At 36.3% G+C, this 19,927-nt stretch overlaps 1 protein-coding gene across 1 annotated transcript in view; it reads left to right on the forward strand.

Moving 5' to 3' along the window:
• The window catches only part of GALC (galactosylceramidase), a 32,953-nt gene that overhangs the window by 1,667 nt on the left and 11,359 nt on the right, over window positions 1–19,927 (forward strand). The window contains exons 4-12 of the mRNA XM_014310523.2: window positions 649–717; window positions 2,585–2,648; window positions 4,620–4,733; window positions 6,107–6,246; window positions 8,327–8,365; window positions 11,810–11,937; window positions 16,184–16,339; window positions 18,367–18,491; window positions 19,683–19,810. Coding sequence (XP_014165998.1) covers window positions 649–717; window positions 2,585–2,648; window positions 4,620–4,733; window positions 6,107–6,246; window positions 8,327–8,365; window positions 11,810–11,937; window positions 16,184–16,339; window positions 18,367–18,491; window positions 19,683–19,810 — 963 coding nt within the window. The remainder of the gene's footprint in view (window positions 1–648; window positions 718–2,584; window positions 2,649–4,619; window positions 4,734–6,106; window positions 6,247–8,326; window positions 8,366–11,809; window positions 11,938–16,183; window positions 16,340–18,366; window positions 18,492–19,682; window positions 19,811–19,927) is intronic.

Consider the following 19,927-nt stretch of genomic DNA (forward strand, 5'->3'; position numbering starts at 1 on the left):
GGAGCCGGGCTCCGCTTCGCCCTCCGGCCACCTGCCCCGTGGCTTTTCGGAGTGCTCAGGGCCAGCCGTGTCCTGGGTGCTGGTGAATGAGAGCTAAGCCGGGCTGGGCTTTTATGTAGAGGGTCTTAGTAGTCCCTGCATTTTAAAATGCTGGACGAGACACAGCCGTCCGTCGTTTTTCATGTGGTCCAGACAGCAGAGCTGTGAGATTCCCGGAGCTTTTATCCCCTCTTCGACCTGCTGAGATGCTTTCTTTGGCTTCCCACCTGTGTGCCCTGTGAGCTCCCCTTGCTTTGGCATATGGTGAGCCACAGCCGGGAGAGCTGAGTAGAGCAGGAGTAGTACTGCTGGGAGGGAGCTGCCTTTTGCTTGTCATAAAGCCGTGTGATCTCTTTGTTTCTCTGCTCTTTGGACTCTGTTTTCAGTAAATTCCAGGTAACTGGAGTACAAGGCAGTTGCAACCTGTGAAACCAGAAAGGCACAGCTGAAGGTTTAGAAACAAATTACGAAGGGCTTAGCTGAGTTCCTGATGCTATAATTATTTTTGTAGGTTTATTAGCTCTGTGAAAAGCATAGACTGAAAAGCTGGGATATAGTTAAACATTTGAAAGTTGTGTGTCACATTTCCATGTTTTCTTTCCATTTTAGGCCACATCAAGACTCCTGGTGAACTACCAAGAACCTTACCGCTCCGAGATTTTAGATTACCTGTTCAAGGTAAAGCTGGCTTCACTGCTGCAATAATGTTTGATTTCATGCAGAATTTCTTACTGTGTAATATGGGAACTCCTATAGTATATTCTATGCTACTTGAAATTAGACAAAATCCCATGTTGTAAAGTGTCTATTTTAGTGCTGATTGTTATCAGAACCTTAAATTTTAGGTGGTGTTTTTGTTCAGGAGACTGTTTCTTCATATTGTTGTGAAAATTCCTTTTGTGTTTTCACAATGTGTTTTGAAAATATGTTTTCAAAAATGTGTTTATATATTTGATCCTCTGTGGGGGCTAAATCATAAGTTGTTTCTGTGGCTAAAATGGGGTGTTTAGCTGTTCATAGTGATTGAAGAAAGGGGGTCTTAGAGACAGTTTGGATTTTTTTGGAGTACAGATAGATTAACATACCATAAAAATGACTGTGCAGACTGCAGGTTTGTAACAGCATATCTATTCTAAACCAGTCTCAAGTACAACTGAAGTGACTCTCGAAGGTGTAGGAAGTTCATTGGTTTGTAAGCTGTGTTAGTTAACAAGTGTAACCTGCAGAGTTACCCAACTTAATATATGGTAAGATCATTGCACTGGACATTAATAGCTTGTTTTGCTTTTGGCACTGTAAATTACTCTGCTGGAAGAGGATGTCATGTCACTTTCAAGTAATGCAATCCAGATGGCTGGAGGGGAATAATTTACCATGCAGTTTAAAGAATTAATTTTTGGGGATAGAGTAAGGTGTAATATGTGCCTGGGGAATCAAAGCTGATGGTTTTTTTTGAGACTAAAGCTGTGTGTTATTAATATGAATGTTCTGATTAGGCATGTGGTAACAGAAAATCTAGACACATCATGATTTTCAAAGAACTTTTGACATACTCTTACCAAAACCTCTTAAACTGTCTTGTTTGGGAGTGGTGTACCTTGCCTCATTCTCCTTGTCTTTTAGTGTCAGTCAACTTTCATGAATGGGAGAATGAATGTGTTAGAAGTTTAAAACAAAAAAATGTCAAAAAGAGAAATGGTAAATTTGGAATATTTACTTTGCTGTTAAAAGCAAACAAAAATCCCAGACTTGTAAGCCAAAAGCCATGTCATGTATGCAGCATTTTTTAAAAATCAAATTGCATTCTTATGTCTTAAAACAATTTTTTAGATACCAAAATTATAGTTGGGTCATTCCATGGAGGAGGCCAGCTTATTAGTGGTTGTTAAAATAATGATTAATTGTAACTTCTGGCTTGAGCAACTCTTAAGCCACTAATGGCTGGAAGTACATATTGGCAGTAGAATCACCTGTATGAGCTTGTATTTTATATATGGCTCCAGCAGCCAGGGGAGGGGGATGGTGGACTAGCCAATTGTTTTCCAGTGTGGTGGGTTTTTTCTTCTCTTGCCTATCTGTCTGTAGTTTCCAGATTATTCCTGACCTGTATGCTCTTTCACATAAGCAGTGTAACACTTTACAAACAAGAATAAAAAATACTGACTTCAATAATTTGATTTAAAAAGAAAACAAGTTTGGCTTCTAATAACATTAAAATACTACTGTGTTCCTCATATATTCTGTGTTCTTCTTTAGTAGTGCTTTGGTATTTTCTTGAGCATAACCTATTTAAAATCTGCATGGTTGTGGAGAAGTGTTGTTAATGGTGCAAAAGTCAATGGAACTGGTTAAAGATCAGTGTGCTATTTATCCTGGTGGATTTTCTTTTGAAAAGCAGAAGTTTATATAATCTCTCATTACATTTATAATGGGTGTTTAAAAAGGTAAAAAAAATTTCAGCATGCTCAAAATTGTATACTGACTTATCTCATTCTTCTTGTTAACAGCAGGATTCTGTCTGTTTTTCTGTCTCTTTTTTCCACAGCCAAATTTTGGTGCTTCTTTACATATTCTCAAGGTAGAGATTGGAGGTGATGCACAGTCAACAGGTATGGATTTGGCATGAGCAACATTTAACTTCTCCTTGCAGTGATGCTGTAAGTAAAGTGTGCTGCACAGGGAGCTGAGGCATGGAGGTAGCTGAACTGAGCTGCAATAATCCATAATGGCTTTTACAAGAGAGATTTACGCCTACATTCTGGAAGCAGTTCTCACTATCATATGGTTAATAGGTTGCATTCTAGAGCAAATGAGTTCTGTTTTTTCCCCCCATAGTAGGTTTCTGAGTTGCAGAGCATTTCTCATGCAAATGTTTTGCAATACCAGATAGTTTATATCTTAAAAGCATGAAATACAAAGGCATCTGATCAGAAACAGTTACATTTCTTTGGTTTAATGAGCTGCAATGTTTCACTAGAACGGCATTGGCTGGAATAGCCAATTCCACTAGGCAGGATTTTTTTTCTTCCTGGGAAGAATTGCAAATGAAAATGTCTTGATGTAATTTGCCTAGCTTATCTACTACATTTACATACAGGAGGAACTATTTATTAACTGGTTATGACAAAAAGCTGAGAAGCAGAGACTACAGCTTGTATCTTGTTTTTTGATATTTTTTGGTATTTTTCTTAAATCTGGCCACATTGCACACAGTTAATAAATACCATAGAATTTGATTTTCTGGTGTTTTATATATATATTTATATATATGTTGTGTATATATACTTGTATGTATATATGTGTATATATATATATATATTTGTATATATACACATTTTTTCCCCTGTAATGTCTGTCTTTTGTATAGTTAGATACTGTTTTTCATTCTTGTGTTTACTTCACAAAAATTAACATGCTGAAAGGTACTATGCTAGGTTTAAGAGCTTGGCCATGAATTGCTGGGTGGGGGGAATGGAATTGTCTTGAGGCATGCACAGACCTTCTCTTCAAACACTCTTACTGCTGGCTCAGGAGACTGTCACATGCTTGTGTGATGGTCTGGTTTTGAAAAGAAGAACAATAAGATGCATATATATCAGTGCACAAGACTGCAGCTCTTCTCCTGGCCTGAGAGGTATGATCAGGAGTTAATTTGAAATGTGATATGAAGCCTAAATTTGGAATGTAATTGTTCTATGTCCCTGACAAACTTACATATAGCCAAGTGTTAGTAAGGCAAAAAAATCTATCCTATTTTCTGTGATGAAATGTGCTGTTTCAGCAGGCTTCATTTAAAACAAAGTTTCATCAGAAAAGGTCTCTGCGTACAATTTAACATCAGTTGCATAATTGTTGCAATCACGTATACAAGTTGTTACTTGACTTTTGTGTGTAGTGATTTTCCATGCAACACTGATTCTTTTGCGCATTTCTAGATTGTTTACCTTTGCCTGAGGAAATTCAGCACATAGCATTAAATTCCAAAACCTTTTCCTGTAGTCACAGAACACCATGAAAATTATAAACGAGATATTTTGCTGTAAAAATAAAAAACCCACAGCCTCTTTCCTGTAATTGAAAAAAATCATGGTAGTTCTTTTCTTTTCTCTCCCTGGCCTTGTGCAGAAGAAACAAACTATATAACCTTCTTTTGTTTGTTTTTTGGTTTAGAGATAACTTGCTTATATAATGATTTTTTTTACTCTTAATGCTGTAACATTCCATGTGGTTGTCAGTATCAAGATATGAGACAATAGCAAATACCAATTTAGTGTTATCATAGCTAGGGATAGAAAATGCCTAATAGTTAGCTACATCTGATGTTAAGAGCAGGCAAACACCCTTCAAAATAAAAATATTAAAATTATGCTAAGTTAAGATGCTAAGAACAAAGGGTAGAAAATCTTGCATTTACCTCCCACTATTTCTTTGGCTTTAAAATACATACCAAGGAACTTGTGGACCATGTTGGAGATACGTGCTTGTACACTATGTTAATGAGCAGTGCAGCAGACTTTATGATGTGTAACAACTTATGACACAGAAGATAATTGTGAGCTGCCTGTCTCTTTCCTTCCTAGATGGTACTGAACCCTCCCATATGCACTATGAAAATGATGAGAACTACTTCCGGGGCTATGAATGGTGGCTGATGAAAGAAGCTAAAAAGAGGAACCCCAAAATTAAACTGATTGGTAAATTGCTTTGAGCTTTTGCATTTAAATGTCTTTTTATTCCCCTGACTAAATTACATATCTGACCCTTAGTTAACATTTTAATGGAGAGATGTTTAGATGTTGCAGTAGACAAAGTAGAATCTCTAGTATTTGTTAACCTTTTCTTGATGCTTGCTGTATTTTACCTTGTTACTGCAGCACAACATCCTGACAAGAAGCATAAGATAACAAATCTCTCATAATTTGCTTGTATTAAGTAACTAATGCTTTTAGTGTATTGCAGCAATGAACATGATTGATTTATCATGAGAGATGAATTTCTGAATAATAGAGTAAAAAAATGGGGAGGGATAAAGTTAAGTTACTGCAAGCATAAATATGCAAATCTTACACACTGCATTTGATTAAATGCTCTTATTACAATCCAATCACACACCTCTTCTTCACTGTAGTGATTCTGGTCTTCTGATTTGTCCTACATGTGTAGTTGAGTTGTAAGACGAGTTTCCTCTCTTCCTGTTTTGATTGTGAGTTACGTGTGTGTTGTGACAATACAAATGTGGAACCCTAGGCTGTATTTTTGTATTTTGGAAACACAAATGTATTTCAAATGAAACAAGGTAAGAAGTCTGTTGGTTAAAAGGTATCTGATTCCCTCAGCTTCCAGGGGGCTTTACCATATCCAGCCATAAAGCAAGGCTTGGTGCAGGATTTGCCAGTCAGGTTCTGTTAGCCAACTATTTATGACTAATTGTAATTATTAATAATATCCCTCTTCCCTCACATCAAACTCTCAATAAAGGAAGGAAGGTTTGCTTTTAAATTAGCCTATGGTATCTTATACAAGTTGGCTGGATGCTTAGCATCATCTGGTTAGATTAATTTGTTTTTTCTTATTTACTACAAGATCCACTGAACAGCTGAGACTTGGAAATGCTTTTTCATTATCCTAATCTTCCTCCTTCTGTTATGATCAGATCATCATGTCTTCTTAAATTCATGTTCATGAGATAAACAATTTTTCATGTTCTGTATTGACCCTTTGCTTTAGCTTTGTAATTATTTATCCTAAAATCTTTGGATTTTTAAACCAGTTAGAGCTAGTACCATAAAATTGACAAATTATATGTAGTCAGTTGTTCTCTAGTAATGAATGCTTCCTAGCTCGTTAAAAAAAGCAGCTATTAATTGCTTGATCATAGTTTGTATTAGACCATGCTCTGCAGTTGGAGAAGTTACATTTCATTGTCTTCGCTGGAACCAAGCCAGTTTCAAGTGCATATTTGTTCCTTCATTTCAGGTAGAGCAAATTACAGCTTGCTCTTTAAGCTTATTGAGTAATGTAATCCCACCACTTACCGTATTCGTTTGTTTTTCTTCTCTCTTTCCAGGGTTACCTTGGGCATTTCCAGGATGGATAGGGAAGGGTGAAAATTGGCCCTATGACTATCCAGATATCACTGCTTACTATATTGTTTCTTGGATATTAGGAGCAAAACAGTATCATGATTTGGACATTGATTATGTTGGGGTCAGTAAAGCAAAATCTCCTCTGTATTTTATGTATATTTTATCTATCTTCACTCCTAAAATCTTGGTTTTGCCTCTCATTGTGAATGACTGGAGGAGGAGGATGGCAAGAGAATTTTTTTTTCATAATTGCAGTTTTGGCTTGTACTGTTACCAGGGGAAAGGCAGTAGTGTTAGTCTGCAGTTCTCCTGAAATGATGGCTGTTAAAGCAGAAAAAGTGTCAAGTGGTTCCTACCTTCACAGTTCTAAAACAGTAGGCAAATAATTTGAGAGTTCTTTTTCCTTTTCTGCCTTGTTTGTTTTGCTTGCCTTTCAGCAGTTACCACATAACAAAAGCATCAGTTAACACAGTTTGAAAGTCAGCTAACATGACTTAGCATAAAGTATGGTTGTTATTTTGCAGAGGAGCAGACCTCTACAACTTTTTGCATTTTTACCTGAATGATTTATAGTAGATAAAAGTTCATGTTTTACAGTACAACTATTGTGTTGTCCTATAGTGCAATATAGGGAAGTAGTGAATGAATGTCTGAGAAAAAATGTCATAAATTGGAGATGAGAGAGAGAAGCAGACAATCTGAAAAAACTCTTCAAGTTCACTATTTGAGCAAGAAAGTGTGTCTAGGAGTCCTCTAAAATAAAACCTATACTTACTGAACACTTATTTTGGAGTCTTAAATGTTTTGATATGAGAAGTTTAACTGCAGAAAAGCTGAAAATCATTTCAGCAGTCCAGAACTAAGCTTCTAAAACTGTGGTTCCCATCTCTTAGAAGTCAGATGTTTCTGCCGCAATGTGGGATGGTCAGGATCTCTCCTGTATCTCCTGGGGAATGCATCCCCCTTGATGTTGCTGGCTTATTTCAGTTGGATCAGTCTTGCACTGTGGGTAACATAGTGATAATTCAGCAATTCAGTTGTGAGGAGAGGAAGAACAATTGCTGTTACATTTTTCTCTACCCTGTGTTCTTGGAGTAGAAAGTAAGTTCTGCTTACTTCATGTATTTGAGTAATATTGACTTCAGTGTTGTTACTTCACATTAATTAGCTTTCTAAATTCTGTCCTTCTAAGAAAAGGTAATTTCTGCTTATCCAGGCGATGTGATGATATTACATATTGTCTAATTTCTTTGTGGGTATAATCTGAAATGCAGGGAAACAATGAGAAGTCTGTGAAGGCTCAGAAACTATCAAAACAATTTCGATGCTATTATGGTTGTACATGGTTAGTCTTTACCACTCTTTTTGCTGTAAATACATGTTCTGTATCACTATTTGCTTTATGATGAGATGAGCCTTGCGCTAATTAATGTCTTGATTGGCTCATTCCTGAAGTTTCATGTTAGCATTTATAGGAAGATGTAGAAATATAAAAATAAATTGTTTTTACTCATAAGCTAAACCTTTACTGGTGAATGTGAGTCACAGTGTTCATGTTGCAGTTAGAAAAGAAAGAAAAAAGGTTTCTACCTATGTGTTTTATGGAAGATCAGTGCTCCTGCTTTTGAATTTTGAGCTGTGTTTAGCTTAAACTCTCCTTCCATAAAAGATGGAAAATTTAGAAATTAGCTCATTCTGTGTCTGTTTACTTAAAATATGCTTTTGTGTTCAAGCTTGGATGTAGTCCTGTGTAAATTAGAAAGAACAGTAAGCTTCATAGATTTTGTTCAATATGTTAGTTATTCTGGCTCTCCTATAACCATGTATTGCAACAGGGGCCCATTCATTAGGCCACACCTTGAAGCCACAACGTGTTTCTCAATGATTCCTAGCAAACTGTAGAGCCATTGGTAATGTAACACTGCTGCCATTGTAGAGCTCAAGCAGCTCTAGCATACTTGTCAGCGAGAAGGCAATCAGCAGACCTTAGAGAAAGATAAACAAGTGCCCACTATGAACTTTCATACTGAATTTTCCCCAGAAAAGCCGATAACAAAATCAACCAGCACTTCCCTCTAGCACACGGAAACCATGGAGCTGATTAATGGACTCTATAATCTTACCTATATATAAATAAAATCGTTTAATTCTCCATTGACGTATCCTGATTTTTCTAAATGGATTTTACTTTCTCTTTATAGATATGGAATGAAAGGGCATTTAGTAGCAAATACATTAAGGTATGTATTCTTTTCTTTATTTCTGTAAAGTGCTTGTCGTACCGTACACAAACAATAAGCTTTCTGAATTTGTGTAGGAAAGGGACCTTAATTCTGCAACTATGTCACTTACTGAACTTGTAGTTGTGTTTCTTGTAGTTGCATGCATGGAAAGATTACATGTTCAGATATCAGATTATTTTGTCTGTCTGAAACTGTTACTTTGAACTTTGGGCATGTCAGTGTATGCTGAATGCTTCTAAATTTTTATAGAAGCTTCAGTTGATGCTACGATCATACAAACTTAAATCATCTTTATACCAGCTTGGATATAGCTAGAAGTACAAGATCTAGAATTGCTTACAATTCTGTAACTAAGTTCTGTGATTACAGTACCCTTAAATATTGCTATTAAATCACAGTAAATGCTTTGTGTTTTTAACTTTGCAAAATTCAGTAACTTTTGTTCTAAAAAGTTGGAAGAACACGGTATTTCACATAACCAACCTTAGGATAGCTGTAATATTCTCACTACTGAATGCTCCTGCAGTGCCACCTGCCCTGGTTTGAAATCTCTTTTCTGTTTGTTGCATTGTCTTGTGGTGAGATCTTAAGCACAAGCTCCTCCTTTATTCCTTTCCTTGTTCTTGCTTGAGGCTAAGACACAGTGGCATTATCTCTTCTTAAATGCAAACAAAACTCAGAGAATCATAGAATGGGTTGAGTTGCAAGGGACCTTAAAGATCATCCAGTTCCAATCCTACCATGTTCAATGTTCAGAGACACCTTCCACTAGACCACATTGCTCAAAACCTCATCCAGCCTAGCCTTGAACAATTCCAGGGATGGGGCCATCCATTCGCTCTTGTCCTGTCACTACATGCTTTTGTAAAATGTCCCTCTCTGTATTTTCTTGTGGGCTCTCAAGGTACTGGAAGGCAGCAATTAGGTCACCCCAAAACCTTCTCTTCAGGCTGAGCAATCTCAAATCTGTGTCATGTCACCTTGATGCTTTCTTGTCTGCTTGTCTTGGCTTGCTCATGTCGGGAGAAAGAATATGGAGAACAAACTGTTGAGTCTAGGGCCAACATCCTACTTTACAGCTTTTTGAATACTGTTGAATTGGGACTGAGCATTTGGCTTCTAGAACTGAATATTTAGTTTAAAATTTGACCGTAAAGTCACCCAAGTATTTACTGAAAGGTTTTGGCCTTCCTTCCACTGTATGTTAATTGATAAGGGGCTTTTTATTGAACACCTGTTTTACCATTCATTCTCCTACAGCGTCACTTAGCACCACTTCTCAGCGCTATAGTTCTGTTTGCTGTCTGCCATTTTGCAAGAGGGCAATATACTGAAATGTACTGCTCCACACCAAACATTTTCTGTAATTCCTGTTAAATACATCACTGATAAGCTCTTAGTTATCTGGCTAAGTTTTTACTTGTAAAATGTTATTCTAGATACTTCATCCTCTAAAGGCACTAGTTATGTTTCTTAATAAGTAGAAAAAGAAAGAAGAAAGAAATGGAGACTAATGCTTCTAAATTCTTGTTCAAGAAAACCCTGTTCTTTCAGTTATATGAATACTGTGTGTGAGGGAGCTGTTCTGCAAATGTGGAGTGTGTTTTGGGTGCAAGCAGTTCTGTGCCCTTGGTACTTCTCTTTCAGCATGGAAATTCTAAAATCATTCATTTTGTTCTTCTGAGCTGTCTCTGTGGTTAGGCAATTTTTCTGAGTGTCTAGGTAGCTAGAATGCTTTAAATTTCAAGGACCTTCTAGTATTATGAATTTTTCTTTTGGTAGACTGTGTTTCAAAAGTTTCAAACAGCTGAATAGAACTTCATTGCTACTTTTCTTCTTAGTAAGCTTTTTCTTCTTAGTAAGTCCTAATTATTTTAGATCTAGACTTTGATTGTCATCAACATTTAGACTTTTATTTCTGTCCTCACTTGACTACATGAAAAAGAGAAATTCTCCCTTTTCTTTTTCACATTGCCAGAGGGCTATTACAAGAAATAATTTGAGGGTTTATGCCCACTGATCTTTGAATCAAGTTGCAAAATCTTTTATGCATGCATGCACACAGTGCATCATTCTTTTAGAACTAACATTGAAAAAAACACCATTTTAGACCGTGGACTGGATTTTTTTCAGATGCAGCTGTATGTGCAAGCTGCTGAAAATATGAGTTAGCATGTATTTTTTAATATTTTTTTTTAAATTTTTGGTTTGACTTTTCAGATAGTACCAGCCCTCTATAAGTGTGGTTCATTCTTAACTATTAAGGCTGAGTATATTTTGTGTGGGTATATTTTACCTAAGAATTTCCACAGAAAAATGTGAGCTGTTTATCATCTTTAACAGTGAATAGTAAAGAGAAGCTGGAAAGACAGAATAGGAATTCTTTTCTGCTGGGATGTTTGAATTCAAAGTTGGCTGCCCTCAGTTTTGTTGTAAATATGCAATTCTAGGTTTATTCATTACTTTCCCTGGAAGTTAGTGAAACATGAGAACCAAGTAGTGGGTAAACTTAAATATTAAACACTTAAAACATCAAGGATTTTTTTTTTTGTTCAGTAAAATGGGCAGTGAAAAAAATGTTTAGGTGCTCTTCACTTGAACAGGACAGGTGTTTGGCAGAGATTTCTGTTCTTGTAGAGAGCTGCATGGATAGGTCTTTTCTATTTTAAAACTTCAATCCCTGTTTTTTCAATGTACTTTTTTGGGGATCAGGTTAACTTTTGCTTCTGATCACCTGGGGAGGTATGTCCACTTCCACATTCTAGCCAGCTGTGATTTTTAGATTAGTTTAACATGACTGTCTTGATGATAAATCCATTACTGTTGTGTAATGAATTATGTACATGCCAGGGAGTCAGTATATTGAGAGTGTCCAAGTGGAGTATATGTGTTGTCATCTTATTGCAAAGTTCCATACCTTCTTGGTAATTTCTCATGGGTATCTCCTCACAGCACAGCCAACAAACTCCATCTCTCTCCTCACCCAGCTAACCCACTCTTTTGTAGCACTCATCTTCTTATTGGACACAGCTGTGGCCTATTAAGGGCATGCCTGTTCCTAATCTTTGGTGATTAGTACAGCTGCAACTCTTGAGGTGTGAGATTACCTTCTGCACTACCTTTATTTTCTTACATTCTATCCCTCCACGTATATGTGTGCAATTGTGGTGTCAAAAGTTTTCCAAGTGATGAGAAGCCCATTTTTGTGTAAGGACCATCTCAATATCAGAGGTAACCCTTAAGTTTTAAAAATACTTACCATTAACTTTGTCTTAGTTGCCACCATAACTCTTGTTTGAGAAGTGAGAACTTCTCTTATCCATCCTGGTCTGTAAATAGAGGCTTCCATTGACTCCTTCCGAAGTTCTTGTTTTCAGTCTTAAATTTCATGTTGCCTCATTGATGAAGGCTGTACTTTAAGTGGTGTTGTCTGTTACTAAGGTGCTTCGACATTCTTTGGACAGACTGGGTCTATGGAACGTTGGCATCATCGCTGCGGATGGAGATTGGAGCATCTCAAAAGAGATGATAGTTGATCCCTATCTTAATGAGGCTATTGAGGTAGTCGGGTAAGTGTGGGAGAAGGGAGGCCTTTTAAACATTCCTTCCTATCTGTAAGTCTTCCTCTCCATTTCAAGAGTCATATATTCTTATTTCATACTTCCTAGCTGTTTCCATTTTTTCCATCATTGTGTACAGTGGTGATGGATTAGTCTTTCTTCTTTCAGTTTAGTACATGTGTAAGCTGACCTTATCACTCTTCTATCATTTCTTTCACGTGTCCATTTAGGAGCTGTGTTTTAGGCTTCTTAGCACTAGCAAATGACAGGACACTTCTAACTAATCTGCATGTGCATGTTTCAAGTCAGAAAAACCTTAGGATTGGATTCTTGGTCTGCAACTGGTTTGCACTTTGGGTGAACTTGAGCTTTCAGAGTGGAACTTATCATCCTGGGTCTTTCTGTGGCTGCAGCTGAGATTTTTCTGGTCATGTACTAGAGCTAGAAGTTTCTGTTTCTTGTTTAATTTCTGATAACAGATAATATTAGCAATGCATGCACTGACAGTAGCTTAGAAGTAAAAGCAAGCACCCAAAGTTTGTAAACTAATACAGCCTATGTCATTTTTTTCTGTTGGTTTTTCAGCAAATGTCAACTCAACTGTTTATCTTCATTCTTGTTCCATAATATACTTTTTTACTTGCTTTTGGCAATCTACTCTGCTGTTCTTGCTCTTTTTGTAAACTCTGGTTTCTCAAAATTATACATAGTTTTTACAAAATTACATGTTCCTAGTGGAAATTACCTTTGCAGATACAAATTGCTCACTTGTGTTACATTTGTTAACTTGTTTATCTCTTTTGTTAACCTTACTGTGATAAGAGCATTCTTATGGTCACTCATGTACCATTTATCCTCTGTATGTAAGGAAGTATGATATGCTCATCACCGTTTAAGTGAATGCACGGTTGAAGGGTTATAGCAAGTCAGTTAAGAGGGGATTTTATAAAGAAACAGCTTTCGTATGTGTTGAGTTTGTAAACATGGATCGCCTGAATGTGGCTGCCTGAGAAATACTGATTATAGTGTCAGCATAGGTCTAAAATAAACTTAAAAAAAACTTTCTTAGGTTAGGCAAGACTTGCAGCTCAACAGGTGCATTAGGAAATGTTTTAGAAATGTCATGACTTCCATGACAATACAGCTCGAAGAATGAATGCGTTGACTCTGTATGGCTCTTGTTTCTTTAAGAGCTTGGCAGAATCAAGGACAGGAGTACTTGTTTTTGTTTGTGCCTTTAGAACCACAGACAAGTTTTAGTTGTTCTTTAAAAGGGAAGTTCTTTTTGTCAGAGTTTTTTCTTGAATGTCATACAGATTTTTCCCCAACTTCCCCACCACCACTGATCATAAAAAATGAAGCGTTAAGTTTTCCTGTGCAGGAAACTTTGGTTTTGTTGGCTATCAAGAAATTAAGGTTAGTACAAAACAAGAACACCATGTTTCTCAACCAATGCTGACTTTAAGGTACTAACTACTATAGAGAGTTCTTGCTGACCTAGTGAAAGATAATAGTATTTAGGTGTCTGTCCTTCAAATGCTCAGGTTCAGAAAGTTCATACCCATCTTATAGTTTGCCTGTCAGCACTGTAACATCTAAGTGGATGATCGGCAAATAGAGTATCTTGCATGAAATGTGATATGCTTTGTCTTTATTTGTATTTCTGTGTCTGTAAGAAAAACAAAGCATTTTTAATTTTTCTTTTTATCATGAATTTTGGAATTCAGAATGGTAGCAGAAGAAGGTGTCCTTTGAAGTCACTTTGTGCTTAACAGTCTTGTATGCTTTGTTTGGTGTAACAGTTGTCCAAGTTGCAAAAACATGAATTGAAGCATAGTAGTTTTTTCAGCTAGTGCTGAAGAAGGTGCTGCCTTTCCCAATATAAAGTTTTGACAATTTGAAAAACATTTTTTTTCTTCTCTCTGTTCTTTGCTCTCCTTTTTTTTTTCCAAGCTGTTGAGGTACACATTGGATAAGCATGGTCTGGAGCAGGTGAGGATCATAGCCAGCGATAGACTGTGGGAGCCCATTTCCTTTGTCATGATGATTGACTCTGAGCTCCACGGAGTGGTCGATGTGATTGGGTAGGGGGTTCTCTCTGTTCTTCTTTCTTGGTGGTTTGTTTATAATTTGTCTTCATCTTACATATAACTAACACAGACAAAGCTTTACCTCTGTACTCTTACCTGCAAGGAAAGGATTGGTACTATAAAACTTTCTTACTAACCCAATCAAATCACGCACTTCTTGTCCCAGTAACAGCCTCAACCTTTAATTGAATCAGGAGTCTTCTATCATGCTGAAGATTCCTGTTGGGCATGGTTGCACTTTTGATGGATGGAAGGTTTTTTGGACAGCACTGTTTATTATTAGGGTTTTGGTTACTCTTAACTGGTATGCAAAAAGTGCTTTAGCTTTACAACTTAGTACACAGCCTTGTAATTTCCACTGGTTTATTTCTGAAATTTTGTAATCCAGAAATGAATTTGGGCTGTGATTCTTTGCATTACAATGGCTTGATTCTTAGCTTCCATTTTGTTTTGATGACAAATTTGTATTTGAAAAACATGAAACCAGTTGATTTGTTATACTAGTTTTGGGTTTTATCATAATAATATTTTACTAGTAGACGAAATTTGAGATTGATTGATGGCTGAATGGAAACGTGTGTACAAAATGTTCATTAACTTTTCTTTTTACAGTAGCTCTAAACTTTACTTACTAGGTCCCATAAACTTGCCTGACCCGATCACATGCTTCAAATGTGTCAGTTCCTTGCTTCAATTTGAGTCTTTTCCATTAATCTTTATATATCTGAACCATAGGAGGTGTAGAAATAAGGGGTTTTCTGCAAATACATGTAGGAAGTCAGTGTCATCTACCCTTGCAAATAACCCCTCCCCCCATTCTGAACATGAAGCGTATCCTGGCAGTTTTTCATAGGTGGAGTCTTGGATCATGTCTGGATGAAGCTTAAGAGTTTTTACACTAAGTAAGGTGTATTTTCTTAACTCTGTAAGTGTAAGTTTTACATCCCTACTCTGATTCAGTCTTAGCAGGGAAATTAAATATCTCTTGTGTATTTCGACTTTTATTGGGCAGGGATATTGACACTTAAGAAATGCATTTTCAGGAGTGTAGAAAGACAAATTATTCCTTCTCTGCTTTATTTTTGCAAGCTATGCACTTTATGCCATTACAAAAATCTTTTGTTTGATACTAAGGCAATGCTTAGGTTTCGAAGCCAAAGGGGAAATATACACTAATCTGTACAGCAGAGCAGAATGTAGCTAAAATCCCACTATCTGTTACATTACTGATAGTGAAGCTGCATATAAAGGACTACAACATTGGGAAGTAGGTCATTGTTCACTAGAAGGAAAATAATGAAAACAGTCAGCCTAGAAAAACTGTTGTTTTTGTGTTCCTGCCACAAATGAATCAATTTGTCAAGTTGCAGTTAAGGAAATAGTTCCATTTTAGTGTATATATTAAGTATGTTCAATGAATGTGCTAAGTGAGGAAAATCACAACCCTGTTTTCTGCAAGTGGTTTGAAAGGTTTTATTTCAGTCAGCAAACCTTGCACCTTGGGTCAGTGCTGTGATTGAGTATAATCAAAGTCTCCATTGGAAGAAGAGATCTCTCCTCATACTAAGGAGGACCTTAAAAGGAAAATTAGCTATCATTATATGTTTCAACTATTATCAGTTTACACCTTGTAACTTCTCTAGTCCAACTAGCTTGTTTTTTTGAAACCTGAGTTTATTAAAAAAGATGTACAAAATCAGTCAAGTTCATGTTTCGTTCTAAGACTTTCATGCAGCTAAATTCTTAGCATAATGCCTAGTGCTGTATCTTACTGTTGGTTTTACATTATTTATAGTTTTGTTTAGGATAGTGTGAGTTAGCATGTATTTTCTCTATTCAGCACATTATGGTAATTACCATCTTCAAGCTCAATTTCAGGACAGAGATTTGCTTTAGCAAGCTGTGAAAATTGCATGGCATCTGTAAATCTAAGTTTAACTAAATGCTATCATGTAGCAGAAGAAATAATCTACTAATGTAAATACAATAAGCTCTGGAATGTTATGGCTCCCCCTTGTTCAATTTTCTTGTATTCCACTTGTAGTATTCCAAAGAAATTTTTTCATTTTCAGTTTGAAGGAAGTGAATCACTGCTTCTATATGTACTTCCAAACTTTGATTTTCTCCTTGTACTAAGTGCTCTTTCTTTTCAAAATATTGTGTAGGGCTCACTATCCTGGGACAAAAACAGTACAAAATGCCATATTAACTGGGAAGAAACTGTGGTCATCAGAAGATTATAGTACTTTCAATAATGATGTTGGTGCAGGCTGCTGGGCTCGGATCCTGAACCAGAACTACGTGAATGGAAACATGACCGCGTAAGTGTTGGGCACTGTTGCTTGCTTTCACAACACGGGGTGTAAGAATTGTTTAAAGTGCTGTATAACACATCCATCTGCTCTGGTGAGAAAACAGGTAAACTGAAAGTCGCCCCAATGTGGTCTGAATTCAGATATTGTAAAATAGGAAGTCTGCTGTTCTGACCTCTTTCTGGAGTAGAAGTCCCACAAGTTTCAATGTATTCTTATTCCCCAGCACTTGATGGGGTTATGCAGTTTATGCAGTGGGTTTATGCAGTTACTTTCAGATGCCTTTGAGATTGAGTATAATTATTAAAAAGAGAATGTTCTTAAGAAGAGGTGACATTGGAGGAAAATAACAATAAAACTAATGTATCATATTTTTCTTAAGGTCTTTATCAGATTGCCTTCAGTTAAACAGATAATTACAGATGTAATTATCTAGTTTTTCCATACAACTTCTTTCGCAGAATCCATTCTTAAACATGCATGATAAATTTACTGTTTTCTGCACATTTTCTTTCCAAACTGAAAACTGTAAAAAAAAATGTTCTCTTTACTGGGAAATTCCACAACTCAGTTTTAGAAAAGAATAGAAAATAAAGTTTGATGTTTCTGGTGCAGCAACTGGTAATCTGAAAGGAAAAGTTTGATTAAACAAAATGTAGGCATCAACATGTGAGCAAAATTGTTCAAAGCTTTTAGATGCTTTGTAACTTCATTTTGGAAAAATAAAGAGAAATCTTGTCGCTTCATATGGAATGCAGGAAAAATCACTAATACTTGTAAAGGGAAATTTCTTTAGTCACTTGGTTCCTACAAATCTTCTGTCTTCTCTGCAAGCTGAAATTTTCAAACAGGTGACTATTTCCTGCATGAATTCCTGATCATTCTGCTTGCTTCTTAATCCTCACATACTTTAATATCTTAATATCTTAATTTGGGGCAATTTTTTTCCCATTGTTTTTATATTTTTCCAAGCCCTTTCAAATTATATATGCCCATTTCTTTTGCAGCCTAACAGTGAGGCATATGTGATGTATTTATAAATTATTGTAGAACAGTTCTAAGTCCAGATGTCCAACAGTGAAGTTATCTTGGCTTGTATACTGAAAACAAAACTTTTCTGACGAAAGGCAGCTTATCTTTCTGCTAAGTTTGTTTCCTTTGAAGTTGAGTTTCCTACTTTTCTTTCTAAGTTTGAAATCAACAGAACAAGTTTGATGTGAGCAAGTTGAATTTACAATTCAACAGTTGTTTATTTTATGATCATGTTTTTGTAGACTTCCAGGATCTCTTCTGTGTGTATCTATAGCGTGATAAGTCTGTGGCAGTGACTTTAGAATGAGGCCTTTGTATGCACCTGGATGCAATAGCAAAACTGATTGACAGCTTTTGCCTTTTGCTTAACTGCTCTGTTAAGCTGTATTTCCATCCTTAAGGCTCAGAGGTCTTTAAGTTTAAAATCTTTGCAAAGCGTTTTCAATGAAACCCAAATCAAAGTGCGTGAAGTGATTATCCTTGTCAGGATGGAGCAAATACTCCTTGAGGATGGCTGGTTAAAGTTGTTTTTTGTTTGTTACTTATATGGATAAAGATTTTTTGTGGTACTTAACTGCTTCCCTACAAAGCTCCACCCAAAACTACTATCATGCACAGAAATAACCAAGCAATGACAAAAACCTCAATGAAACAACACTCAGCAAAAAGCTGTAGACTTTGCTAACAAAATTTTTTCTCTTCAGAACAGTAAAAAACCTCAAACAAAGGGAGTCTTTACCCTCAATACATGTTTCTTTTAATGTAAAACTTTTTGTGGTGCTCTAGCCAGAGAATTTACCACCTCTTTTGGAAGAAGTTCTCAACACTGATTTGCTGATTTGCTTTATTTTCCTCTCCTGCGAGTTTCCTTCGTGGGGAAGATATTCCCTCCACCCCCCAAATTGTTTTCATTGTATGCTGGAGAAAAAGGACAAATGGATTCTTGTACTAAGTTAATCTAATACTACCCATATGAATGGAGAAAACACCTGTTTTTCTTCTAGAACAATTGCATGGAACCTGGTGGCTAGTTATTATGAGGAGCTGCCCTTTGGTCGATGCGCATTAATGACAGCACAGGAGCCGTGGAGTGGCCACTATAAAGTTGAATCTCCTATCTGGATTACAGGTGAAAATCTTGCAGTTATAAGTTGGTGATCTGACACCAAACATCACTGTATTTTACGAGGCATTTACTTATTTAGTGGTTTTATGTGGATTATTTTTTGTACCAAATTGAGGTAGATTTGTGGAAAGTTTTGTGAACGCATTAAGAGAGAAGAAAATAATCTCATTTCAATAGCAAGCAGAAAGATATAATTGCAAGGGAAATATTTACTCTTGAACTTTAGCTGTATCAGAAAGTAATAAGCTACTGCCTTTCTAGCTGTTAGTATTGAAATATTTTGATCTGAAGTGCCCGTAAAGGTTAATATGCTTTCCTATTTCCTTTCCCTTTTTTATTTTTAATCTTTAAGTATCAATCAATTCCATTTGGTACTTCTCAGTTTGCAAAAGTGGAACAAAGAACCTTTGTATTCTTTTCCTGCTTGACGTTCTTGGCTTGTGTAAATCAGCATTTTCTTGAGCTTGGGAAAGGGAAGCATGTTCATGTAGTGTCTGTGGACACATGGATTCACTGGCTACTTTGTAGTCCTGTAATATTTTACTGTCTTTGCTGCAGTTCTGTAGAGTATGCAGTGCCATGAAGGAGGAGCAAGACAAATGCTTTAATTTTTGTTCTTCTGCTAGTTATCTATATTTGTAAAAGCATTAAAGCAAAACTGGCTGCAGGTTCCCATGAATAGAACAGCTGAGCAGTTGTTCCTATGTCCATATTGCTCAGGATTGTCATGATCTTGGTCATATTCTTCTTTGATAGTTTCACTTACTTTCTGAAAACCCTATTTATTTAGTTATACCTCGTGAAGTTGCCCATCTGTGCTTTCCCTGCCATTTATTTGTTAAAAAAGAAATGTTTTCTTTATTTAAAGAAAAAAAAGACTTGGGAAAATCTAAACTGCGATGAATATTCAAATGGAATGGACATGATTACTGTATATTATTTGTGCTTAATGTCTAAATAATTGCTATCACTTTTACTGTTTTGTCTGCCACAGCATTGATATTTTTAATTTTCCCACAGTAGAATTCTTTAATATTTCCTCTTATATAGGTAAATTTTGTTTTGAAAGTTCTATTATTTTCTTCCCCAAATAAGGTTTCAGTTTTGTCAGCACGTATGAGAAAGAAATTTAGTTAAGCCTACAAATGTTACCGTTCCTATTAATTAATTATTGTATTCTAATTTTTGTCTCAGCACATACCACACAGTTTACTCAGCCAGGCTGGTCATACTTGCAAGTGGATGGACACTTAGAAGGAGGTGGCAGTTTTGTAGCTCTAACAGATGGCCTAGGGAACCTTACCATCATCATTGAAACTATGGTATGTGCATCAGCAATTCCAGTGGACTGGAAAAGTTACAGGAGATGTTTTGTTATGAAGAACCTGTCTTGATTTATGTAGTTCAATATCTGTGAATGTTCTTTGATACCTGTAGCT

The sequence above is a fragment of the Geospiza fortis genome, unplaced genomic scaffold (assembly GCF_000277835.1).
Source record: "Geospiza fortis unplaced genomic scaffold, GeoFor_1.0 scaffold54, whole genome shotgun sequence".
Taxonomy (NCBI): Eukaryota; Metazoa; Chordata; class Aves; order Passeriformes; family Thraupidae; genus Geospiza; species Geospiza fortis.